Source organism: Botryllus schlosseri, chromosome 10 (assembly GCF_051294905.1).
Source record: "Botryllus schlosseri isolate E-star chromosome 10, Bs_hap1, whole genome shotgun sequence".
Lineage (NCBI taxonomy): Eukaryota > Metazoa > Chordata > Ascidiacea > Stolidobranchia > Styelidae > Botryllus > Botryllus schlosseri.
Window position 1 is genome coordinate 21,236,603 of NC_137245.1, and position 27,971 is coordinate 21,264,573.

Here is a 27,971-nt window from a genome sequence, read left to right on the forward strand (position 1 = left end):
ATTCTTCTAATACTCAAGGCTGGATAGATTTCCTTAACTTTTATGAGCGAAACAACCGGATGCAATATCTTTTTTCTGCATTGCCGTGTTTGAATATATTTCTGCAAATTGTACTCATTGCTACTGTAATTTGTCATTTTACGTTTGTTGCGAAGATACATGTTTCATTTTCGAAAGTATAGCCACCTTCTATTGACGACTAAAGCTATGCCTCTACCAGTTCTACTCTATTACATACTCAAGTACTCTTTGATCAATCTTTTTCTACTTCTACTTGGTGTAGTTTTGACATGACTTACAAATCTATATAGTCAAGCCGAAACTTAGGGCATTACGTCTACCTGTATGTGAATCAGAGGTGGCCAATGTAGTCATGATAGCTACTCAAGTAGAAATAGAAGTAGCGACGATAAAAATCTACTCAAGTACGAGTAGAAGTACTTCTTACCTGAGGCACATATAACTACTTGAAGTAGAAGTAGAATTGACTGACTTTGAATCTACTCAAGTAAGTAAGTAGTTTTGAAAACAGTCTTAATTCGTTCGCATGGACTGTCAAAAGCTGCAAATTGAGCTATGGGGAAGGTGCAGAGAGCTTGATTCGTATTGATGCATCCAGGAGGTATCAATTTTTGACAGAACAAGCATTTTTTCGCATCATGAGATGCAAATTATAGTATTGATATGAAAATGCGGTACTAACCCTTTGTTTACTAGAAGACTCCGTTTTAAAGAATATCATGGCATGGCGCCCTACCCCATATTATAAGGCATCAACTTTTGGTGATGAGCAATACGGAGAAGTTGTATATCGGATACGGTTTCAACACTTTGCGCAGTTAGTATGCGTTAATAACAAATATTGTGGATCGTAAAATTTATATTTAGTGTAGCTTTATTTTCGGAAAATAGAGGCAATATGCTTCAACATGTATGTTCTGCAGACAAAAGAATTGAAAGTAATTGGAGCTCAAAGTATGATACTCCGAGTATCATACTCGAAATTGAAAGTGAAATACAAATAACACTTCTAGAAAGCGGAAAATAAATTTAAACGGTGAATTTTTCCCACTGCTAGGTCGGTTGACTAAAAAAAAGGTCAACTTGCTCGCTCGCTGTGATGAAATATTTGATATGGGCGACAATGCGGTGTGAGCGGAACCATAAGCAATCCGGTACCTAAATTATATTCACTGATACTTTCGTGAAAACAGATATGTCACTCCATAACTACAGTGCGCGAAGCGCAACAAAATTTCTAGGCTTTACTTGACTTTTATGAATATTAAATGTTGGTTCTCGGTTTAAACAGCTCCAAAATTCCTTAGGCTATCTTTCCGTATTGGGGGATTAAACTACTTCTACTTGACAAACTGAAAATAGCGAAAAGTAAGTAAGTAGATCACAAAATATTACGAAGTAGAAGTATAGAAAATCAGATCAACTTGAGTAAGTACAAGAAGTAGAGGGGAACTACTTGACTACTTCCAAAAAGTAGAAGTACTTCGTTACTGACCACCTCTGATGTGAGTATAGCAATGTTGACTAATTCGACAAAGTCTGCATTTCTGAAACCGCTGTTTCCTGCATGAATATACAGGATAAAACTTTTAAAACGCATCGGACGTACCTCTACTTCACTTTCACTAAGTCAAACCAATCATGTGACCAGGACCGTAACAGCGCTTCGTCAGCCCCCCCCCAAACGTTGGTCTTGGGCCCCCCATAGGGTGATAAACCGAATTTCTGGGAGCTTCGCCCCCCGACCCCCCTTAGCCTATACGCTTTTGTCGATACTTATCAACTACAATTCATGTACTTTTTAGTGAGTCACCCTTTCTCGTCTATTCGCGCTAAGCGCGAAAAAAATCTATAATTCATGATTGAATCGGTCAATATGATCGGGAATTGCATATACTGCTATCAGCTGTTTATCCTCTCTCTGCTCACGTAATCAGATTTACCGCTGAGTGAGATGTGTTGGAAACGGTAGGACCCCTAAATAGTAATTAACACATCTTCGGTCGGACCCGTTGCTATAATGACTTCGTTATGATGCTATTTCGTGACCTTCTATATCTGCTAAGTCAAAAGATATTGAAATCGCCAAATCGTATTGAACTAAAGGACGCACACGATTTCAAATTGGTATTTCTTTACTGGCAAATAATTTTTCCCTGCGGGATGGCATTTGTCCCGTGGGGTTCAGATCGCCAGGACAGAAACATTCGGTGCCAGCCATTTGGGCACCTATGGACAATCAAACATATATGTATATATATCGAAGTTTTCGGTAGGTACAAGGGCATTCCTTTTCTGCTTAGGTCTTCTCGCTGCTGATCGTTCTGGCCCCCTTCTCGGAGTCGCCTGTTATATGGCCTATAACTTCATTTGTCTTGGTGCGTAATGACCGACGCCGAAGTGCCCATTTCTATAAATCATGCGAAATTTTGTTGGGGGAATGGTACCCGATAATCAGAACTTTGGCAACATTAATTCGCGCGCAGGGCGCAAATTTTTTTAAAATTTGCATAAATTTCCAAAAAATACTCTTTAATTTTTGTTAATTCACGAAACAATTTTGGCCCCCTTCTAGCTCGGGCCCCCTACAATTGGGGGTTTGGAGTGCAGCAGTTACGGTCCTGCTTGTGACGCCTGCCTTCTGATTCCGCCATCCTGTGAATTGTGATTCGAACATTATTATTCATCTAGCGTTAGGCTATATCGCCTGTCCATTGCGATATAACGTTAACCGGGCCTATTGGGTATGTTACTGAACCATTCATGCCATCGCGTCGATTCCTTCCGTATAGCCAGGGCCGTAACCGCCGCATTCCAAATCCCCCAATTAGGGAGGGGATATGAGCTCGAAGGAGGCCCAAAATTATTTCGTAAATATACAGAAATGATGGACTACTTTTTGGTAGAATTATTGAACTTGTAAATTTTCTTTGCACTTCACGCGATTTACTTTCGCTACACGTCTTGATTTTATTATGTCTATCCAACCCCAAAAGACAATCGAATTTAATTTATAAAAATAGGCATTTCAGGCGGGCATTACTGTGCCACCACTCTCAAAGACACATAGAGTTTCGACCAACATGAGACTCCGCAAAATGTGCTGCCCAAACATCGGCGGTCTTGGCCGAAAATGACCGCCGCATGTTGGCCAAGACCTTGATACGTCTATAGATAAGCCCAATTGTCAATTATTCATATCAGCGCCTAAATGGCAATATGAGAACATTATGAAGCAAGAAATGTCAGCCTATGCATCTCACGAAAGGCTTTTTCTTTTAGTTAATATTGGGCGCTTCGAATCTTATCTGACTATATAGCAGACGGGAGACCACAAAATAACATTATTCAACAGAGTAAGTAATAACAACGGACCCCCGTATAAGATGCAGGTATATATATTTCCCTGATAAGATGTTTAATAAATAATGATCGTACATCATTAGCATGCTCCAACTTTTCGAAGACACCACATTTTCCAGCTCTCACGGTTAATCTGATCACGTGAGCTGAAAAAGGATCCAAAAGAGATGCAATTGCAAACATAATTGATAAAATGCAATCATGAATTTCAGAATTTCTTCGCGCGATTATAGGAAACACACACGTGGTCTCGTCCTATACTACAACAAATAATTCTGGAAGTCGAATAGCAGTGGAACGGGTGGTCTGGGGGCGAAGACCCTCAGAAGTTTGGTTGATCAAGGTCACCCTATGGGGGCCAGAGACTAACATAATCGATGGGCCTGGCCATGTGCTGTTTCGCCCCTGTGTATAGCAAATAGCTATATTATTACAACCAAATATGTCCTTTGCGTAGTAAATGAGCGCTGCTTTCCTTGTTGTCATAGTTACTCGGTAAAGGGGAGGGCATAGGCCCGGAAGAGATTTTCATGCGGCCAGAGAGGATGATTCTGAATATTCGCATTACATATTTCATTCCTGGCTATAGAGTGTACCTGTGCTGTACACTGTACTGTACAGTATTACATGACCCACTTCACAAAAATGTTGAGAGGCAAATACATTCCAGCAATACGTGTAGTGTTTTTCAAATCAGCACCATGAAAAATAGGGGAGAGAGAGTCTTTATTTTCATCGAACCAAAATACATAACAAACGGCAGTGATGGTGGTACAGAAAATATGCGTGCACAGTATTCGGTATTAGATAGGAATGATCGATAAGACCGTGAAGGTCATCTAGTCTGATCACACCAGCATCAAACAGGTACACTTGACTCTGAACAGTCTGGCTGTAAAGAAATGTTTAGTTAAAGGAAAATAGAAAAAAAAATTAAACAATGGTGGCAAATGATCAATGAAGCAATGTCTGGGCGAGGTAGGGCAACAGTGTTAGTGTAACGACAAGAGGTGATAGGGCTTTTTTGAATCTATTATAAGGCAATTCACGGATATGTGGTGGTAATGCATACCAGATGATAGGTCCCGAGTAGTCGATAGATCTCTTAGTTAGGTTGCTATTGGGTGGGGGTAAGTAGGAAGTTTTCTCTGCAGTCAAATCCGTGGAGTGTTGCACTTATTTTTCACAAACGTTGCAGTAAAAAGTTGCATTTAATGTTGACAAAACTTGCACTAAAGAGTTGCATTTATGGACAAGTTCCTTAAAAAATATTAGGGTATGAGATACTCGAATGGTTCAGTATCCAACGCACTGTAGCGAAACTCAACGTTGGCGACTTCAACAAAATCAATAACCTGAACAAATTGACCCAGTGAGAATTAATTTTAGACTGAATGCAAATCAAATCAGAAATGACCTCAAATTTAAACGACAGTGAAATAATCAAACGATCTATGTAGGCTACATATAGTGCCAAATATTTCAAGTTGCATAAAAAATCGAAAAAAAAACTTGAATAGGCCCTAGTATATTCATATTTAAATGAGCGCGAATATTTTCGGCTGACACTCGTCAGGGGTAATCGTCAGCAACTAGTAGAGAATTCAAAAGAACTTTGTATATCAACAATCGAGTGTCAGCCGAAAATATTCGGGCTCATTTCAATATGAATATACTATTCAATTGTATATTGAAGTTCTGTACCTCCAAGAAGCTGTTCAAAAATAAACTTGCAAAAAGTTGCATGAAAAATCGAAAAGTGTTGCAAATAGTTGCATGAAAAAATGATGAAAAGTTGCAATATAAGATTCCTCCAAACAGCTTAACACACCATACTACATAACTTATGAGTATTTAGGAAGCTGCCGGAAGTTATAAAAAAAGTTGCAAAAACTTGCCCTAATGATAATATATGAGAAGTACTGGAAGTCTTGATCTTCAATCAGGTCAACCTTGCTTTTCCCAAACAGGATCTGCATCACGAGCACCACTCACGCAGGAGATGATGTCCAGAACGACTGGGATTATTATATATATCGCTTACTCGCGTGACGCCAATTAGTACATACTACATAGTCTGACTATTGAGCTAAGAGTGATTTGAATAAAATAGAGTTATGGTTAGTGGTTACTTATAAGCACACACTATATACATTCACAAACAAGCTTAAAAATCACGCAATTCTCTGTATCGCAGGGGTTACCAACACGCGGCCCGCGACTTGATTTGAGATTTCGGACAAAAACTAAGAAAACATTTTGAAATGATGAAATTGACGTACAATGGTCCAAACACTACCGAGACCGAAACGCTTAGAAAACGCTTAGGGCAGTAGTTCTGAAACTGGGGGGGGGGGGGGCGTGAAATTATCTGAAGGGGGCGCGAAGCTGCTGTCAACTGTATATTTTTCGCGCGATTTTCCTTCATTTCAAAGTTATAGTTATTGCGCTGCTGTGTATAATCGGGAATTCATATTATAGAATTCTGTCATCAACATTCGTAACCTTCCATGCCATCAAATCCGATGGGGTTGCTAGCATTATTATGGATATGATATTATGATAGCATTATGATATGACGATAACGGGGCGCGGAATTTTTCAGTATCATAAAGGGGGCATGTCTAAAAAGGATTGAGATACAATGGCTTAGGGCTTCCCACACGATCAAGGTTTACGTATAGATGGTCTTTTAGCTAGTATCGTATCTAGCTAGCCCCCCCCCCCCAAAGCGTTTCCAGGTATCGTGCACAGATCAGAGTTCAAAATAAAATGAAATTGATCACAGTGATCCTTTGTTGTAATCTCATTGCTGAAAATATTACTTCTTTTGTGGTCACTATACCCATCGCCTAAGTTAGGTAGCACAGCGTGGTACTGACGTGGGGTTTTAAGACGTGGTTGCCTACTTTATACTGAAATTGAATTCATGCGGCCCGCGGACGCGACAAAATTCGAAAAGTGGCCCGCGACCCGTTTTGAGTTGGCGACCCCTGCTGTATCGTAACAATGTCTGAGGTACATAACTGTCACATTACATGTTGTCGCTACGGTCTTAAATCTTGAATAGATTGAACGTTGAACACGAACAGCGTCATGTATTTTCATCAGCCGATAACCAATGTCAATCTCCTCTGTATCGGGAACATGTATTGCTGTGCAGGGTTAGGTCTAATACACGTCAGGTGGTAATGGATAATATTTCCAAGTAAAGCCCAGCCGAAGCTACCAAAAGAAAACGATAGGAAATTATAACATTTCGAGTCAGCTCGATAGTTCCGGCGTCGTCGACATTGAAGTAAATTTATCGTAGCAGGCTCAATATCGCTTCACAAGTTGTATTCACGAATGAGCTGCATGGCTACGTGTAGGTACTCCGTGCTATAACATCCCCTCGATTAAAATCTAGGTGATTTGATGAATCGTTGAAAGCCGATATGATATACTCGCTGAGATGTTTTGGCATCGTGATGTCAAAAGTTGATTTGTTTACTGAACGAATGATCTGTTTACCTTACGAAGCGCTGTTTTCATTCACTCATGCCATACTATTTGCGAACTCCACTGACGTATCGCATTCACATTTATCAGCACTTTAGTACAGAAGGCCGATTTCATACTTGTAAGCACGACTTCCAATTCCAGAATTATCAACCACATCACATATAGCCTTATGCGAGCGATGGAGGCTTATTCGAGGAGGGTCATGTTTAGCGGCTACTGGCATGCTCGTGCCAAAACGCAAAAGCGTATCAGAAGCGCAGCGATGCGAGCCAGCGAGCACTATAGGCCCAAGCGCGTGAATAACACTGCACTGTAACGTCATCGGCCTTGTATCTTTGCCCGTTACCACGAAAGCTTGTATTTTAGTAGAGCAGCCATTTAGTAGAGCAGCCAGTATTAGCATGAGTGTAGTCATAAAATATATGCTATCATGCGTCATTATTCACCTGGCCACTGGCGAAGGTACTAAATATCCCGGTGGATGTATTTACGTTGGAAAGCAAGCTGATGCGTCTTTGCGGTATGTAAATTTATTGCAACAATACCGACAAAATGTTGCACATTGTTTCAAGATATGTGTGGTTCAACTGTTTAGATATCTTACGGGACCCGACTGGAACCCGCCACTCGTGAACTGCTCCAATCTCAGTCGAAGCTCGTTTAATTACACTCAGTTCAACGATTCAATCATGAGTTTGTTACTGTCGCGAAATGTACTCACAACGTTCGACACCTCGTCAGTACTCCGCTTTAGTAAACTGAGAACAATCGACCTTGGAAAAAACAGAATATCCTCGTTTCCTCCCGTGAACAGCTCTAGTTCCAAAGTGACCAATATATACTTGGGGTAAGACGCGAGTATACAACGGACAACGTACATACGTACAGCCGCCCAGTTTAAGCATATAGTTGGTAACATAATTCCGCTCGTTCTCAGATTCAACGATCTCGTAAGAATTCCGACCCCCCTGTTCAATGTTTTCAAAAGTCTGACTACTTTGAATCTATTTCGAAACAAAATTACTGCAATTAAGGAAGGTGATTTCGATGGGGCTGATGCATTATCGGTGAGATGAAAGCATGGCGCATATCTCCTGCTTGGTATAGTCATCTGTATGGTTGCATTTAAAACAAAGATCAATTCAAAACAAACATGTTTAAAACATGGCTCTTTTTTAAAACATATTTTTCATTGTTTTTCTTTGTTGTTGTTTGTTAGCAATGATGCCACGAATCTTTAATTGGGACATCACAATGGATTGATATTGACAATTGGTACGGTCGGCGGTCATCATCATCAAAACATCCATTCCGTACCAATGATCTATATCAGCGGTTCTCAACCGGGGGTCCGCGAAGCAATTTCAGGGGGTCCGCGAGACCTCTAAATTTTTTAAATGGCTGATAACCTAATTGTTATTTTATTTTTTAATTTGAGAAAGCATGAGGCAGTTTCGCACCACAACTGCTGAAACCTCATGACTCATATCATCATAATAATCGTCTGACATGGACTATATCGTAGTGTGGAAACTCATTTTCATTGCCAATTTCCCAATAACCTGCTGATACAAACATAGTGCTGTTTAGAGACGTTTCGTTGGGGTTTATGGAAAAAAAAATACGGAGATATAACGTCAATCAGGGTGACTTCGTAATGTCTGCAAAACCTTCTCAATTTGAAGTTGTCAGTCTCATCAAATTAGGAACAGTCGTTTGAAATAAAAATTTACGAAGTATTTCCATAATTTGTCCCAATGAAGGGAGCAGCTTCTTGGAGGTACAGGACTTTAATACAATTGAATATTCATATTGAAATGGACCCGAATATTTTCGGCTGACACTCGTCATAAATCAGACAATGATATACCTGCTCTTAAAGCACGGCTATCAGATTTTGCGCATTCTTATTGCGGATGCCCTATCGATATGGCTAATTTTTGATGAACAAGGAGTGTTTCGTTGCTATTAAAGCATTACGCTCCAACCCTGACATTCATACCACTAGTTCTATTGGTAGGCAGCCTTGTCTTGTTAATGTTCAATTGTTCATGGTCGAAAATGTTTGCTCGTAAATATATATGTAAACCCGAGCAGAACAAGTCGTTTCATGACAGTCTTTCTCTGGTTGGAAAACTTGGATCGCATCCTTTGGAGCATAAATATTGTCTATATTGTCTGTAGGATTTCACTTTGACGGTAGGAACTCTCTGCGGGCCGATCAAAATGCCGTAGCGGGCCGAATCCGGCCAGCGGTCCGTATGTTCCCCGTCCCTGCGCTAGATGCTGGACGTGATATGTTCATAAAATATGTGTTTCTTCATTTTGGTGCCAAAAGTATCGTTGGAAGCGTTATGCGTTAATATTGCATTAGCCTCCATCTATCTTTGCGGAAATGGTTTTCGGCACTCCTCGTTCATATCAAAACGAAGACGCGGATTTTCAAGACAGAAATACAGCAGCAAAACTAGCTTTGAAATACTAAAAGTCCACCAATTTTTACATAAATAGTATGATGTTATCTTCAAGAAAAATCATTATTTTACCGTTTATCACAAGCCTTCAGTTCATATTTGCACGAGACAGATGAAGGTTGCACCATAGAGCTAAAATTGAACTAAAACTTGAGGGGGTCCGCGAGGGTCCGTGACGGTCAAAAGGGGTCCGCGAAGCCAAAAAGGTTGGAAACCACTGATCTATATCGACGTGCTATAACTGTTGTATTGACGGCCATTTCGAATGTTCTCGTATAGGCCTATACGTCGACTATATCCGGTGCAAATCGTCCGTAGCCTCATACTCCTATAGTCATCTGAAAGTTCATACATCTCGTCTAATGTGAATGCATGCTTATAACGGCTCTCATACAAACCTGCATTTTCGTGCAACTCACCAAACTGCTGAGTGAGTGCCGGTATATCGACGTCTATGTATATTTGTGACTTGTGTGGACTTGTGTAGATTGCGTCTATGACCAATAGCTAACGACGTTCAAGGCCATTCTCATTGTCAATACAGTTTCTAACCGTGGCTGGCAATCCAATCGTGGAACTCACTGACAGTGCCTTTTCGACCATAAGACACCAACTGATGTCTCTAGACCTGGCCCATTGTGGCCTGACGTCCGTCCCGAAGTTCGTGAGCGATATGCCAGGTAAATATGTTTTGTGTTGAAATGATCATCATGAATATAACAGCAGTCACAGCACCTAACATATAATTGACTATACGGGATGATATAAATTCTAGGCAGTTGCTACGTAAAGTAGGCTACTTTGTTATATAGATATATACGCGGAATACGTATTATAGGCTTGAAAAATAGCCGGAGTGTACAGTACAGTTTATTGTTAATTCATGTGGTTGAAAAATTCACACTTTACGGTAATCTTCTTTTGGAAGCTATGCTGTCAAAGTATGTTATTTTGTGTAGCATCGTATACGGTGAATCTGGGCCACAATAATATCAGCGAGTTGCCGGAACACGCATTCGTGAATAACACCCATCTGCAGCTGATCGCTCTGAATGCAAACAAGATAAACACAATTCACGCGAATGCCTTTGAAGGTAAGTCACATCAATTAAGGAGCGACTTTGATTAAGACTTCAAGGTGTCAATTGTAAATTCCACTACAGACTTAACCAGTGACGTGCGGTGAGGTTAATGGCTGGTGAGGCACTGACCCCCCCCCCCCCCACACACACGTAAATTACCTAATAAATACACACAAACACGTGAATGACAACAAGCAAGAGAAACAAGTAGGCGAGAGCGTTTTCTTTGTATAAAACCTACAAGGTTAGCTGATTAAGTTAGCGACCTGTTCTTATCACATTAACGCCGCTTTACACGCAGCCTAACTATAGGCTATACTAATCGCCATCTGTTCCAATCGGTGTCTTACAAAAGCCTAGAAGTGGGATGGGCTACTAGCCGGCAAATACAAATATGGAATCATAACATAAAATATCGACCTGGTTTGAATGACTATTGCTGTCGAAAACGTTATAACGACCACAAACAGCGACAACGCACGCTATGTAGCCTAAGTATCAGACATGGCGTGATTACTTTGTGAATGTAATCGATTGCGATTACGATTACAGCTTAATCTGGAAGTAGTCGATAACGATTACGATTACATTTGAAAAGTAATCACGATTACTCACGATTACATTTTCTTTTTCTATTTATTTTTGCAGACATATTGGAAGAAAATATAACTTGCGATGAAAAGGCCTCATGAGAGAACAATTTCGTTCGTATATATGCCATTACCCAACTTTAGAGATGATGATTTCTCAGACCCGACGATTTGTACTCTAAAAAGGGCAATAACGGCCGCACACAAACCCCCTTATTCGGTGGTGGGCGAGCTCAAAGGGGGTCAAATTATTTCGTAAATCAAAATAAGTTATACAGTATTTTTGAATGAATAAGTTAACTTGAAAATTTTCCTCGCGATTCGCGATTTCATGTCGCTCGCTATCTTGATTTTAATATGCATACCCCTCCCCATCAAGAAAATAATATGCATAATTTATAGAAATCGACATTTCGGGGCCGACCACTACCGCGCCACGACACACCAAGACATATACAGACATATGGCGAACATGTGCTACCAAAGAAAGATCTTGATCGAAACGTCTATGTATATGTGTCCACTGTCCCGTTTCCATTGTCCATAGCTGCGCTGAATGGGCGCGACGAATAGTCCTATCCTAACATAAGCCCCGCAGTACAATGCCACCCGGTGTACCCATAGAGGAAAATGATACATCCCGCGAAGAAAAGACAATTTGTGTATGCGTCTCACGAAATACCTTTTTCCTTTAGTTTAGTCTGCTACGTTTGAGCGACTCCAATATCTTTTGACTAGGCGGGCGATAGCACATTAACAACATGCAACTAGGGATGCAATTAAAACAAACGGTGTTTTAAAACAGTTTGTTTAAAACAGTGTTTTAAACAAATGCCTTTAAAAAAACTGTTTTTTTTCAAACGTTGTCTAACTATACCGCAAGTGTGCAAATACGTCGGAAAGACCATGTAGTATGAGCCCACGGACGACTTGCACCCATAATGGTCGATGTATCCGATGTGAGATGGCTGGAAACCTCGAAATCCTCGTCGGTGCAACAGTTTTAGCATGTAGATATTGATCATTGGTACGGAATGGGTGTTCTGATGATGATTACCGCCGACCAGAAAAATGCTGCATAACAGTGAAGACCTGGTTAAATATATTTTTAGTCTGTTTATGACAGTGGTCGGAAGCCGTTTTCGTCGAGAGAGCCATGTTTATCGTATATTTTCAATTGCCAACGTCAATCCACTGTGACGTCACGACTAAATATTAGTGACGTCATGGCCAAAACAAAAACAAAGCAATAAAAAACATGTTTAAAACAAGGGCCTTTTAAACAACAAAAAACGTTAAAAAGCATGTTTAAAACAAGGGCCTTGTTTTAAACATGTTTGTTTAAATTGATTTTTGTTTTAAATGCAACCGTACGTGCAACAAAGCAATAATATCAACGGGCCCGTCCGAAGATGTTATAATTAATGATTACACACCGAATGCATATTGTCTCAAACGTGTCTTTCAGTTGTTGTGACAAGGTCGATCGTAAACGAGAGGTATGGGGGGATCGCCCCCAGACATTTGATTGATCACCCTACGGGGGCTGCTGTTTCGGTCCTGATTCTAGCTACAACGCACGCTAACACTGTGTATAAGCGAATGGCTATGGCGGCAGATTCAAATGTTGAGTAAAGACGGGGCATACGATAGCTTATCGTAGGCCCCGGTAAAGAATTGCGAAATACCGATTGGTGCCTGTTTCAAGTAGGGGCATATTAGAATAAGATAAATTGAACATAAAAGTCTGCAATATTGCATCATATTTCTCGCAGTTGAACAATGAGCATACGCATTTACGCATGCATATTGCCTACAATCCATTTAACGCAGATATTGCGAACTGCCTTTACTCGCAACAGCAAAGAACAGCTCATCATGATTTATATCAGCAGCCGTTGATTTGTAACGATTTGATGTGGAAATCGTAATATTTGAAGAGTACAAAATTTCGAATCTTTGTCCAGTGAACGTGGTCATAGGCCTACTCATCGCCAAAAAGCAACAGTAAAACTACATAACCAAACATCTATAGAAACGTTAATATTTAAAACTTGGCAGAGTGGTGTTTATTATTTTGCTGTTAGGTGGTGATGTCGGGAGTATATTTTTAACCTGATATACAGCATGCCGACGATTCTTAGAATCACACGACTACATATACATCGACTATATATTTACGATGTGTGGTTGATTCGTTACGTAATCATCGACGAGCAAAGCTAATGCTTGTGACGTGATAATGAGCAGCGGCGCTTGAAAAGCCGACCTCTGCTACCAATAACATGGTATAATATCGCACTCTTCCTAGTTCACTGTTCAGTTTCAGTCAATAGTCATTTTACAAATAAAATGTAATCGTTCTTTCACCAAGAAATCGATTAGATATGTGATATAATCGATTACGATTACTTCGGATTTTTTTCGAATGTAATCGATTGCGATTACGATTACTTGGAAATGCTGTAATCGTCGTAATCGATTACGATCACTAATCACGATTACCCAATGTCTAGTAAGTATAGCTATCACTGTTGATCTCCGACATCGATAGCGCGTTTCACTGCGCTGCAATTGTCCGATTGTTAGCGAATAGTGCATGAGGCAGATTCGTTCGTGCCTCACCTGGCTATTGTTTCTCTGCGATGGCATTGTCTGTAATAAGCCGAATGTCACATTCCTTGGCGATTTTGAGGGGGTTCTGGTGCTCTGACGCTGTTAAGATTTAGATTTTCGGAATCAGTGCGATGATAGCATTTGATTGATACAAGTTATTATGAATTCCGAGCTGTTTATGATGAATTGCATTGTCGCACGTGAGGCACGACCCGCGCGTGCCTCACCTGTGCCTCACCTCTCCTTTAGCGCTGTATTTTTGAATTATAATTATGCAAATTGATGATGTTGGGTGAAAAAATGTTCAAATTTAGTTATTTATGAACATCGATGAAAAATATCAATAATCATCGAGGGTTTTCACAATTTTCTTTTACTTCTCCTGACGACAGGTGAGGCACTGTCCCATTGTCTCATTTTACCGCACGTCACTGGACTTAACCAATTTCTATGAAAACAGGCTGATGTTATTTAACGAAAGTTTAACCGAGAACGAATCCCGCACTTACCTGTCCTGATATATTGAACAGGTGCAAAAGCTTTGATTTTTCTTGAACTGTCGAACAATAATATTTCGACCCTGCCGGAAAACATTTTCCGCCAAATGGGCGATCAGAACTCCGGCATGTACGTGAATCTTTATGAGAATCCTGTGAGGTGTGATTGCAAATTGCTGTGGCTGAAGACATGGCTTGCTGATGTGAGTACAGATTTTCTATATTTCACATTTGAGGTCATCGTGTCGTTACTACCAAACATTCCGTCAAGCAGTCATGTACAAGTGGTACATGTACAATGTACATAGACACTCGGCAATGAAGGGCTTCTATTTCTTTCCAAGCAATCTGGATACTGTGGATGCCGTTTTCTTTGTTTGCTCTATGATGCAGTAGTTCTCTGTCGACGGTCCATGGTAACTTTCTTGTCGTTCCGCGAAATATATTGGAATTTTATATCTCATATGATACAATACAAATATTCAAAATGTTTGACGCTTGTCCAATAATATGAGACGTGAAACAGGAAATTTTGAATTGATTTAGAAATTTGAAAGCTATTAATATGAATGGTGTCCCAATACAGCGAGTTCGTGGTTTACTTTCGACTTGACATTCGTCACAATGCTGTAGTAAAATTTTTAGAAGTAACCTTCTACTCTTTTAAGACCAGTTCTATTTGAAAGCTAAAAGGCTTCTTAAATAAAATTGGTTAATTTTCGCCAGTGCAGTGTAATAGACGGTTGCAAAAAGCAGTTGCATTTCTTTTTAAATATACGTTACAATCAAATTCAAGTTTATTGTTATCAACAGAACCTTTGATAGCATCAGCACATAAAACGTCTGATATGAAACGGCATCAATAAATATAGTCTCCGATATATGCTTTTGAGTTGTACACATGTGTCGTAATTACTTAAGGTCCGCAACATTTGTTTTGAAGTTTTACCGATCCGCGAGGTCAAAAAGGTTGAGAACCACTGGTATAATGGACCAGTGATTTTATTTCTAGACTGCATCTTTTTGGTGTTGACTGTTGATTGTTCTGTTGTTACGAGCGGGATGGTACCAGGCGCGCATGCCTGGCTGTTGATGAATCCAGTACCGCCGACTTAGGAGTAGGGATTGGCAATGTGGAATTCGAGATAATCGACATCAGATACTCCAACCTATGCTCAAATCGAATAACCACTTCTGAGTATCATTTTTTTACAGACATTTACAGCGAGGCAATAGTCAATCGAAACAAAATCGAAAGCTATCTGCACAATGAGAACCATAGAACTATTGCATGACGAAATAATAGTACCTTGTTTTAGTCAATCGAAACAAAATCGAAAGCTATCTGCACAGTGAGAACCATAGAACTATTGCGTGACGAAATAATAGTATCTTGTTTACAGCAACGAAAATATAATTTTTGGGTGCGTATAGGTTGTTAGCGCTGCGAGCATGTTATTCGCACTATTGGTAAGTCAAGGACGTCGGAAAGTATAACAATTTCACTCATGATGCAGACCTATCCGAAAACCACTTTCTATTTTACAAAATCCTAGGTATATAAAAATGTAAAAATGTAGTTTGAAAACATATTCACTTGAGTAAGTTGTGCAAGTAGGCTAAACTTACTTGATAACTCCGAAAAAGTAGAAGCAGCCTACTTCGTTACTGACCGCAACTGCCCAGGGTTACCCAACTTCTGTATCGAGAGACGCGTGTTGACGACGGCAAGATTCTGAGCGTCCCAAGCGGGATTTTCGAAACGACTTATATTTTATAACTTGATCGCATATATATACTTAGGATTTATGGCAAGATTCCGATAATTTGGCACTTTTTGTCTGCTTTCTGTGCCTATTACAACATAACATAGTAACTATCTGAAGTTCAGGGGTGAAGAACTGTCCTATTTATTATTATTGGATCACAAAGCCCATAACTATATGGCCAGTCATCGAATTCACGATAACAAGTGGAAGGGCTATATGAAGAGTCATAAACCATTGGTATAGGCGTGAATAATCGCTAGTTATCGTCCTGGGCCAAAAAGCCAAGTAGCTAAGCCCATCCCCCCTAATACCTACCTACCCATAACTCTGTGCCATGTTACAACGATATGCTTTCCAAACAATCGTTCTCGTGTCGGTCAGTCTCACAAGTCACCTTTTTGACTCGCATTCAGATGCTGTATACATTTGCTGTGGCATTAGGTCTGTGGAAAACGCAAGATAAAAAGCACATGCGGGGATTGGGCTGCTACTGTTTGGTGGAGGGAGGAAACTTTAATAAAGACAGATCATATTTCCGATTACATATAAGCAGTACATATATATTCATACATGCATTTATACATCTATCCGTTTATTAAGTCTGAATCATCATCAACGCATTCGCTATTCCGCAATGTATGGACATTTAGGTCGGTATCAGAGACGAATTGGAATTTACCTGCGCTCAACCCGCACGGAACAGAGGCAAAATGTTTCACGACATCAGCGCACATGACATAACTTGTCTTCCGAATGATAAGGATTGGACTGGAGGTACATTTTAGATATCACAAACGATAAGTTTAATTGCGACGCCATCATCTACGTCGCAAACAGGACAAACGGATTGTGATACCGGAAATGCGACCGGCGTCCCTTCGAAAAAAGATGCCGACAAGATTACAATATGTCCTGTGAAATGTGACTGCTACCACCTGAATGGGAGTCAGTACCACTTTGGTCTCAATTCGAGCTCCATCGCACGAGGACGAAAAAGGTTCATATAACTTTCCTTAAGATTCTTTGAACTTCTAAGATTCAATTTTCTATACTCGTTGCTAACGCTAAGCGTCTAACAATATCATATAAAAATATCCTGGTTTCAGCAAACACATTCTCACAACCAGGTGATATACCAAAAGCGAAAATAGTAAACCTTCGGGGCGCAAACAATATTTTCGTATATTTATTTGTTTGTGGTATTCATAGTGTTTATCGACTACTATGGTCATTTGCACCAGGCCAATATTCTTCATTTTTATTACGTAACTGATGCCGACGTGTGGCACGGCCACTTTTAGGCTTTTCGTAAGACACCGCTTACGCGGATGAGCTGGCGAGGAGGAGCCTAGATAAACCTCCAACACTTATGTAGGAATTCTTGAGTCGACCTCAGTCGGACTCGAACCCGCAGCCCATTGGCGTTGCAGCTGTGGAATATACCACTACGCTGTCTCGCCACAGAATTCCGTATACGTTCAACGACCCTGGAAGGATTTAAACCTGGTTGGGGTTTGAAAACTACCCAAAAGACAGATAAAGATACCGATAGCTTAATACTTATAGACTATAGAGTAACTCAGGTACAAAGGTACAGTATAGTGAGCGTTGCTACTCGTGTAAAAGTAATGCCGTACATTTCCACTCAATTGCAAGTAGAAGTAGCACGCACGACAAGTCGCATACTTTTGGCAGTTGATAGGAGGTGACCGCTTTCGAAATTGCAGCTTACATGTTTACGACGAACGCCAAATGACCAACAACACTCTAAAATGGTGTGGTTCTCGAAAATATATTCAGGTTCCGCGATACAGTGACTATTTCGCCCACTTGTCATGACAATTCAAGTAGTGATTTCAGAAAAGTGATACAAGCGTATCCCATAACTATTCTCAACTTCACAAAATCTGAAGTGTAAAAAGTATATGGAGTTATGCATTGAAAATGTTAGATGTGGTTGTAAAAACATAAACACCCGAATAAGTAGTAACTGATAGTATAGTACTCAGTAACTGATAGTATAGTACTCAGTTACTGACCACTTCTACATATGCATGATTACCAGTCCGCAACACTGCTCAGTAAATGTTGAAATCATAACAAAGTCCCAACGTGCATCCACAGGTGGTGGCTTGGCCGATCGTTCCCAGTTGTCGACTGTTCAAAGGCCGGGCTGTCAGCGTTTCCTGAAGACATCAGGCAAGACGTCAAACATCTCCGGATGTACAAAAACAACATCCGGTCGCTGAGCATTAGCTCACTAGCCAAATACCAGAGTTTGGAGATATTGAATTTGGAAGGTACGTATCGACCCATAACTCTATTATTGTTGTGGTAGTTGTTTGCGGTATTCATGGTGTGTTTCAACTACAATGGTCACTTACACCAGCCCGATATTCTTTATTTTCATTCCGTCTCTGTCAACTTGTAACCTTCAACACTTGGATAGCTCTGTGTTCATAATGTAAATGCGAAGTTCGGGCCATTAGCGCAGCGCCAGATGAAGTAAGTTATTCGTGATAGCGCGACTTCCTCGGAAGTCTCCAGAAATTGCCCTAGATAACCCCAAGAGGTGCTCTGGGCGGGGTATTGGTAATAGTTTTCAATTAGCAATAACCACACCTCACGATACGTTCATCGGTCATGGTACTGCCGCTGCACAAAGATAACTCCTTACACAATAAGAATGAGGCCTACATTCTAAATCATTATTATCATTTGTGGTGATTACGCAATCGTCCACGAGGATGGATTCTCGTGCTGACTATATCGTGACGTCTCCGTATGGAGTGCTGGGAGCTAGACAATGCAAGGATACCCAGCCCATTACTGTAGTTAACCTCGACAAAAGCCACATTTTGAAGCTATACAATATACATACTTGAGTATTTTTCATGCTTTCATTTTCTACTCTCACTTGAAGTAGTTTTGACTGGCGTCGGAATTAGCTACTTCTACTTGTAATTGAGAATAAATTTGTGGAGTTACTTCTACTTCTACTTCTACTTGGGTGAAAACGCCGACTAATTTTATCACTTCATATGATAGTAGTTTACTGCATAAAAATAACTCAGATTATATCTATAGAGCTGCGTCATATTCGGTCGGTGTAGGCTTCAAGTTAGGTTTTGGCTTATATAGCGTTAATACCTTATTTAGCTTCTACATATTTATCAGGATGTGGCCTTAAAACCATACTGCCCGACTCTGATATCTCATTTCCGAATATGAAAATGTTCTGGATCGAAAACAACGATCTTGAAGTGTTGAATAAAGAGCATCTGGAGAGCTTTCCGAACTTAAAGACCCTGAAGATCAGTCATAACAAGCTGCGGACCATTCCTAAGGACTTATTCATCAACAACAGGTTTGTTGCAATACACAGGCATTTTCGCGAGGTTGACCCTGTGCAATTTGTTAATGCTAAAATGCAAAAACCGAAACTATCCACGTTCTGTTGATTTTCAGACAGCATCGGCGTATAGCCGAGAGTGAGCCATGGAAGCTAGGTTTAATGTGCGATTTTCCGGCTTAATGACTTCGAATAGTGTTGTTTACTTCATTTTTATCGCTAATCTGGGGTAAATGGGCATTTAGATTCAGGGCTGTGGAGTCGGTAAATTTTACCATCGACTCCAACTCCGACTCCGACTCCAGACATTTTCAATATAGCGACTGTTGTCACTCACAAAACCTAACGATTTATTTACTCTTTCGCGTTATCATGGCATTATTCCAAAAATTGCACCAATATGTGATTGCATCAGCACTTTTGCGTTGGTCACGAAGATGCATCTTGCAATGTTCTTCCTCTGTGCAACTGAATTGCTATTTGCAAATATTGTCCAATGTTATCATTATCGTTACTAATAACAATGATTGTTGGTACACATATCCTATTATATTTATTATGAGTAATTTTAAGAGTCCTTTGAAAGCCCTTTCTTTCATAATATAGAAGTTGGAGTCGGAGTCGGAGTCAGGAGCGTTTGCACAAACTCCGACTCCGACTCCATTAAGGAAAAATTAGTGAAACTCCCACTCCACCAACTCCGACTCCACAGCCCTGGTTAGATTACAGAGTCACTCCATTACATATAAATAGTTGCCCAGCCTCGTTATGTTTTGACTATGACCCGCGTGTTGCCTGCAGTCTATAAATCCCTGACTCGTAACAAAATTATCGTCTGTCATCCCATCATATCACTGTGCACAGTCACTTTTGGTGCGCGAGGTTCGATCGGTACAGCAAGTTATTTTCAAAGTTGGTCAAAGCAGTCAGCATTGCCGATCGACTAGAAGTAATTCTGTGAATTTGTACTCAATTACAAGGAGAAGTAGCGATTTCAAACGCATGACTACAAGCAAAAGTAGAAAATTCAAGGTTTGAAAAAAAAAATCAAGTAAAAATATTACAAAAAGTAGATTTGATCGAGGGATCGCATACGTTTAGCAGTTGATCGCAGGTGGCCACAAGATAGATCTTTGTGACTAATTAGTAAATACCTAATGCAAAATGACTGCTGACTAGGGTGAGTTTCTGCAACTTTTACAACTTTTTACAGCTTCCGGCAGCTTCCTAAATACTCATAAGTTACGTAATATGGTATTTTAACCTGTTTCGAGTAATCTTATATTGCAACTTTTTGCAAATTTTCTCCATTTTTCCATGCAACTTTTTACAACTTTTTCGATTTTTCATGCAACTTTTGGCAACTTCTTTCGATTTTTCATGCAACAATTTGCACGTTTTTTCAATTTTTCGTGCAACTAACTTTTTACTGGAAATAATTTGCACTGTATGTAAATAGATCGTTCGATTATTTCACAGTCGTTTAAATTTGACGTACCTTCTGATTTCACGTACATTCAGGCTAGACCGCCGAAAATTATATTTTCACTGTGTCAATTTTTCCAGGCTATTCATTTCGTTGAAGTTGCCGACACTGAATTTTGCTATGGTGCCTTGGATACGGATCGATTCAAGTATCTCATGCCCTAATAATTTCAAAGAACCTGTCCATAAATGCAACTTTTTAGTGCAACTTTTGTGAAAAATAAGTCCTACTTTTTACTGCAACTTCTGGGAAAAAGAAATGCAACTTTCCACGGATTTGATTGCAACAAAAACTTGGCGTACTGACGACACTGCAAATAGGTGCCAAGTTCGAAAAAAATATTCAGTTAACGTGATAAAAGAGTTATTTCACCCACGTTCCCAAGCTACTTTCTACTACCCTTCGCAGTGTGGACCACCGAACAAGCGCCAACGCGAACTCACATCATCCCCCTTTTGCAACAGGCAATTGCAAGTTCTGATCATCGGGCCGAATCCGGTAACCGGCTTTGACCCGCGCTGTTTGGCCGGGCTGGATCCATACGTCGTATCGCTACGGAACCTCAGTTTGTATTCAGTCCCGCTGATCAATTCTGAGGTAAATATGTATCCAATGCGGTGAGGGACGGGGTGTACGAGGTGGTCAAAATGCAGTCGTTGGAGTTGTTGTTCGTGTTTGTGGTATCCATGATGTTTTTCAACTACAATGGTCATTTACACCAGGCCGATATTCTTTATTATGATTCCGTGGCTGCCGCCATGTATAGCACGACCCGCTTACACGCTTTTTGAGACACTGCTTACGACGATCACATTGCAAGGCGGAGCCTATTGGTAGATAAGTCGCTAAAGTTAAAAATGAGAAATAAAAACGATTCGGCTTCACAATCTCTCCCGGTGGATGCATCTTCTAAAAACTAATTGATTACGAGAAGAGAGAATTTAGAAAATGCATCCTTCAGTACCATGAAAAACGGAAGTACTTCGTTTCCGAGCGCAGATTTAGATCGTGATTTTACTGTGTTCAAATCAATCGCACGCCGCTGACGATAAAGATGTTCAGGTGATATGACGTCACATGTATTACAACTAGTAGGGCTGGTGATAATGATTCTAGTACTCGAACCCGAATCGAGTATTAATTGTAACGATTCGAGTCTAGTGAGGGATGTTTTTTGAAGTACTAAAACTAGGCGCTCCTTTTCACTTGAATTCATATTATCAACGAGAATCATAGTTTCGATACTTTTTTCACAACGTAGTGGCCCTGAAACCTCAATTTGTTTCATCGCAACATCTAAAACATGCATGAATAACATCCCAAATTACAGGGTTTATACAGTGTATGTATATACGATACAGTACACACAAGCTCGCTGTCAAGTGCCGATGAAACATGTCGAGTATTTTACGTTTAAGAAACTGGGACTGCTGGAACTGAGCGACAATTTCATTGCTTCAATACCCAACCATACCTTTGGAGGGGTACCGGATTTGAGCAGACTGATGATGGGTCACAATAAAATCGTCGAAATTGAGGCAGACGCATTCAAGTAAGATCGTGATATTCTTCATATTGGGGTCGATGTTATCTGATTACACACGGGCCGCGCGTTGGTGACCCCTGTTCTATAACAACACTTTGAAGAAATCATAAATCAATCACATCCTCCTCTTCCGCGAAGTATTCCAAATAGCTGAACTGGCGAATAAATATATACCGGGAAAATTTCTGGAGTAGGAATAAGTGTTTGGAGTCAGTGGTAAAACGAATTTACTCCACAGCGCTGTCAGAACGTGCGGCTCGTTGGTCTAGGGGTATGATTCTCGCTTAGGGTGCGAGAGGTCCCGGGTTCAAATCCCGGACGAGCCCGCGTCGATATTTTTTTTTATTGTCAAACTGTCATCTTTCACAGGGGTGCAATCAAGTTAGTCAACCTCGATTTAACGCAAAACCTGATCGCGGAGCTGCCGAACGGAGTCTTCAACGATTTGCCAAGAGAGAAATTAGTCATTGAACTCTGGCGAAACAGATTGTATTGCGACTGTAATTTAAGATGGTTCAAAGAATGGATCGAAGAGGTACTGTGCAGTACACCGTATTTCGGTGGGACTTGATAGCCTATGTTGCAGTTGGCCAAGGATACTTATGAGCTTCCCCATAATACAGAGAGACTCATAGAGGCCCCTGTTATTTATTTCATGACATCAAACCATCCCGTGACTCATCAAAGTCACAGAGCCAACCCGTTTACCACGACAACAACTATAGAGCGAGTCACAATCCTAAAGGGTGCGAAACAATAAGGTAAAAGACTGAAAAATTAATTACATTGTCCGATCAAATGTAAATATTGTTTCCGCCATCCTCGAATTTTGGACTTGGAATCTGTGACGTCAACTATTTTCACGACGTCACAGTGTCTATTGACGCCACATATTCGTTGAAAGATTTGGCACCCCATCGCGGGATTTCGAAAATACGATCCTCCAAATTTTCATCAAGGCTTCGCCTCTGATCACTGGCATGGGATGATACGAAGTTTACGAAATCTCTCGCCCATCCAAATTCAAATCGATCACCGCTTCCTACTTCTATCCGATACCGAATACTGTGTACGCGTTATAATACGTTGTTGTTGCTGTTCGTCCCGGTATGTATTTCTGTTTGAAGAAGAGAAAATTCTCTCCCTCTATCGATTCCTCCCCCACACACATAACGATAAAGTACTTTATATCAGCTCGAAGACGAAGACCCTACGAACGAGATTCGATTCACGTGCATGAGGCCATGGCACATCCATGCCAGGACTTCAGACGATTTACGTCCCGAAGATTTGGTTTGTCAAAGTGACGACGACGCCCTGCCAAATCCAGACGAAGGTTCGCTTCACCACGTAGTTTGTCAGCAAAACGTTAACGATAGAAGGGCATTGGCATTAGACTCCTCCTCGCCACCTGATCCGCGTGATTGGTGTCCCAAAACGCCTTGAAGTGGGTCGTGCTACAAGTCGGCAGATACGGAATCTCGTTAAAGAATATCGGCTTGGTGTCAATGACCATTTTAATTGAAAAACACCAAGAATACCACAAACAAACAAACGATAGTGGCAGAGGTGGTCAGCGTAGAAGCAACGTTTTCCTAGTGCTTAAATATGTATTCTGGGCCTAGTTTAGTCCATATACTCAATACTCTCAAGTAGAAGTAGTATAAAATCACAATGACCAGAGTAAATAGTGCAAGTAGGTAAAACCTATTTAAGTACTCTGAAAAAGTAGAAGTACTTCACTACTGACCACCTCTGTTCGTATGCCAATTTTACCCAAAATGTTATTCAAACTTATCACAAAACTACTCTCTACGTCTCAAATACAAAGTGCATAAAGTAGGTAGTTTTTCAAAAAAACTGTTCTAGTAGAAATCTAGAAGTTATGACGTTATCGCTTGAGTAAGTTGAAGTTACAAAAACCGACTTGAGTATTAGCGAAACTTATATTATTTCGTTACTGACTGCTTTTGGTGACCGTGAATACATCGATTATCGCTGTTCCCAACATTCACCTATCATGAGTTGTTGCGAATAGGCCATACTTCATTCCAACCAAAGACCTAAACCGTCCTAAAGGATGTGTTCGTCACGAAACACGCAGCCGACGCAACGCGTTCCTATTTCATCCCGTTTGCCTTCTCCTTTCAGATATCGACGAAATCGACGAAGAATACTTCAATTACCTACACGGAAAATACTACAACGGCGGACAGATGGCTCTCGCAATCTGTTTGACAATACTTTTCACGGTCCTATTAGCGTTTGCGATAAGGTTGATTTGCAGGCTGCGAGACCGCAGAGCTCGCTACCATCGACATTCCGAGGACGCGGCGAGAATGACCTTTGATATGTAGGCTTGGTGATATTTACCACAGGAGGTAGTCTGTATCCCAAAGTATACTTCTACTTTTTAGCAGTACTCAAATAGGTTTCGCCTTCTTCTACTCTATACTTTCTCAAATAGTTATATTTTAGACGTTGGATTTTGAAAAGTAGCAGTTTTGTGATAAGTTTGCATCACCTTTTTTAGGTGAAATTGTCATAAGAACAGAGGTGCTGAGTAGCGAAGTATTTCTGCTTTTTGGGAAGTAGGTTATGCCCACTTGCACTACTTAATCACGTGAATATGATTGTGGCTACTTCTACGTAACAGTTTTAGGCAAAACAAGGCCCAGAATACTTACCTACTTTCGGAGCACTCGAGTAGGTATTGGCTAAACGCACTATACTTACTCAAGTATTCATAATTTCAAACTATTTCTACTTCTACTAAACAGTTTTCGTTTTTAAGGCAAAACCGGGCCTAAAATACTCGGAAATATAACGACTTCTGTTTTTACTTGAGTATAATGTTACGGCGTCACTTCTACTTCAACTAGATTACCACCGGTGACTACTATGACAATCTCTATTTACGACATTATGCTTCGCGATAATCTTATTGATGGTGACAGTATTATCGTCCGACGCGCATATATATGTGTGCGTGAATAAGATGTTTTATACTAATATACCGACGGAATTATGCAGCATTTCACAATTATAAAATGTTTCGTAAACTGACAACAGAGCAATATGCTGTGGTCCGACGCTTAGTGATACTTCTTCAAATCACGAGGCCTAGAATCAACTGAGAAAGATTGGAATCTAGATGGAAAGTTAGAAATTTTTGTCCACCTGTTAAGCCTAATACGTTCATTATGATGTGCAGAAGTCACGAGGAACGGAAAGGAGTGTCGTTCTCTTCTATTGATGAATTGAATAGATATTCTCCCGTCTTTCCACCGGATATATGTGCATTGTGCATGCGACAACCGATGGTGGGGAGATAGTACAGGACCAGGACTTGGTTTGACGATAGCGATTTTGAAATGGCGGTTTCGAGAGCTGTATAGTGTGCAGGAGTTATAGTTTGTGGAGTATACTTCTATGTATTGGGTCTGAGTGAGAACTTCACTTTAGAATGTACTGTACACGGATAAAATATTGGAAAATCCTTCACTTACGCAACCACAAGCAGCTCCCCCTTGTTGACTGCGTCAAGTAATTGTGGGTTTTGGCTATTTTTTTTTGTCTGCTGTCGGCTCTTAGTCCAGTCCCAGGTAAGCCCTATCGTCATTAGGGTACTCGAATCTGAATCGAATCATAGTTTTAATGATTCGAGTCGAGCAGTAAAAGACGATTTTTCCGAGTACTGAAAGGATACACTCCTCGTCACTGACAGTTAATTTATCAACGGGAATTATAGTTTCGAGACCATTTTCCAATGTGGAACCCTTGAAACCTTGATTGGCCGTATAGAAACATATGAACCATATAGTACAGGGGTTGCCAACCTTTTTACCATTTACGGCCGCATTTCGACCACTCGTGATGCTTACGGCCGTATTCTAGGGCATAGTCGTAATGAACTAGCTAGATGGACGCCCAATGCCCATGTTAGAGTGTCTATGTCCATTTTTGGTGAATACCAGACTAATATATTTAATCATATAGGCTTTCTATACGCACCGAAATCGCGAGTGGTCACTGGTCATGTTATGAAACTGCACATTGTCGCGCCAAGCGCGATTTTTTTTTCAAATTTACTAATGAATCTCGTGATTAATATTAGTATTACATATTACTATCAAACATTTATCCTTTCTCAGCGCATGGATGTCATTAGATTCACCGGTAGAGTTGATGGAGGTTTTTTTCGAAAATTTTGGGCAAGTTATAAATGATGATGCATCTTCGGGTGGGCCAATTGTTAGTCACTTTGTTGCATGCTGTTATTTCTAGCCACCCATAAGGATTGCCCATATAGGGAGGAGTACACGATTCCGAGTTGTTATTTCTATATGGGGCGCATCATTTCCTTCTGCTGTTCGAAACTGTAATGTGGGGCTCTAATTCCAAAGGGACCTACTACATTAAAATCGAAAAATGAAGTCACATTTAATCGCACACAGCGCGAAGAAAATTTCAAGATTGATTTAAATCTATAGTTATTCGTAAATTCAAATTGCAGTCGTCGACGGCCGCCAACACATACTTATTAAACTACGTGTCCACGGCCGCACAAATTTCCCTCTACGGCCGCAGGTTGATATAGTACAAAGCTACCAATGTTACTGGAAGTAACATATATTTCCGAAGTCTTGATCATCCCACTACATTTTCACAAAGTGCAATGAAATCGGTATTGTCGAAAAAACTCCAAATTATCTTTAATGTGACGACTAACAGGCGTTATATTCTTTGTGGTTGCATAAAAGATACATATTAGAACTTTGACATATTACATTCTATTATGACGTCACAATGAGTGATACTCGAATCGACTCGAAGCAGAATGCGTGATTCAGAATCGAATCACTCAGGTACTCGATTCTGCCCAGCCCGAATCGTCATATGACATTTCTGGCTATGTCGTGGTTTCAACCTCGCCGTCTGGAAAGTGTGGCGACGCAGGCTTTCCAACCTCAACGACGGTTGCGCCTCAAACCACGAAGAAAATAAAGATCTCTCGGGATCAGTCAGAAATTGCCACTCACGACTCTAGGGGTAAGTTATTCGTAATAGCGCGACTTCCTCGGAAGTCTCCAGAAATTGCCCAGGATAACCCAACTTTTAAAAGTTTATTGCATCGTAAGAAAAAGTGCGTATAACCACAGTGGCAATATAGGCAGCAGGGATGCGTTCCAGGTGCTGTGCTAAAAATTTCGATATTGGCGATGATGCGGCATATTCACAGGCTATAAATTATGCTGAATTCATGTGGCATTATAATTGTATCAATACACACATGGATGCATGCATGGATATGCGTATGGACGCTGCTCATTCGAAAACTGGAGAGCGTTACAAGTTTCGCAATTTTACATAAATTGATTCTGTTTGGTTCGATCGCTTCCGCTCGTTTCCAGCCTAGCGCGCGCGCGCCCGATCTTTAATTATTTCCAGGTTTTCTTCTGTTGTTTCATCATTTTCGTTTCGCGTTCTTCTTTCAATTCTTCTTATGACCGAGTCCTGAATCCATTTCTTATCGATTTGGGGCGTTTCGTAAATCTTCTTGTTTCACGCTATCCAGACGGCCCAGCGTGTTTCTGTTGATATTTTTGTAGATGTTTGTGGTATTCATGGTGTGCTCAACTACAATGATCATTTAGACCAGACCGATATT

General features: G+C 40.5%; 3 protein-coding genes and 2 non-coding genes across 5 annotated transcripts in view; 2 read left to right on the forward strand and 3 right to left on the reverse strand.

Moving 5' to 3' along the window:
- Positions 1-27,971, reverse strand: part of LOC145448107 (lipase maturation factor 2-like) — a 105,578-nt gene that overhangs the window by 35,251 nt on the left and 42,356 nt on the right. The gene's annotated exons all lie outside the window — the stretch shown is intronic.
- Positions 1-27,971, reverse strand: part of LOC145448122 (protein yippee-like 3) — an 80,849-nt gene that overhangs the window by 10,513 nt on the left and 42,365 nt on the right. The gene's annotated exons all lie outside the window — the stretch shown is intronic.
- Positions 7,007-25,369, forward strand: LOC145448269 (uncharacterized). The gene is made up of 15 exons (XM_080326629.1): positions 7,007-7,408; positions 7,484-7,735; positions 7,826-7,955; positions 9,907-10,042; positions 10,322-10,456; positions 14,181-14,350; positions 16,567-16,690; positions 16,754-16,913; positions 18,041-18,216; positions 19,094-19,283; positions 21,219-21,351; positions 22,173-22,306; positions 22,670-22,835; positions 23,495-23,636; positions 24,452-25,369. The coding sequence occupies exons 1-15, from the start codon at positions 7,290-7,292 to the stop codon at positions 24,655-24,657; spliced, it is 2,373 nt and encodes a 790-aa protein (XP_080182755.1). The 5' UTR covers positions 7,007-7,289; the 3' UTR covers positions 24,658-25,369.
- LOC145449267 (U4 spliceosomal RNA) lies at positions 18,445-18,583 on the reverse strand. Its single transcript, XR_013918210.1, has one exon. It is a non-coding gene; the product is annotated as a U4 spliceosomal RNA (small nuclear RNA).
- On the forward strand, positions 22,555-22,626 carry Trnap-agg (transfer RNA proline (anticodon AGG)). The gene has a single exon. It is a non-coding gene; the product is annotated as a tRNA-Pro (tRNA).

Bases quoted from the DNA above. Each gene is read 5' to 3' on its own strand.
- LOC145448269 (XM_080326629.1), top strand. From the start codon at position 7,290: ATGAGTGTAGTCATAAAATATATGCTATCATGCGTCATTATTCACCTG. The intron at 14,351-16,566 runs GTGAGTACAGAT...ATGGACATTTAG, and splicing joins TGAAGACATGGCTTGCTGAT to GTCGGTATCAGAGACGAATT. The intron at 19,284-21,218 runs GTTTGTTGCAAT...CTTTTGCAACAG, and splicing joins GACTTATTCATCAACAACAG to GCAATTGCAAGTTCTGATCA.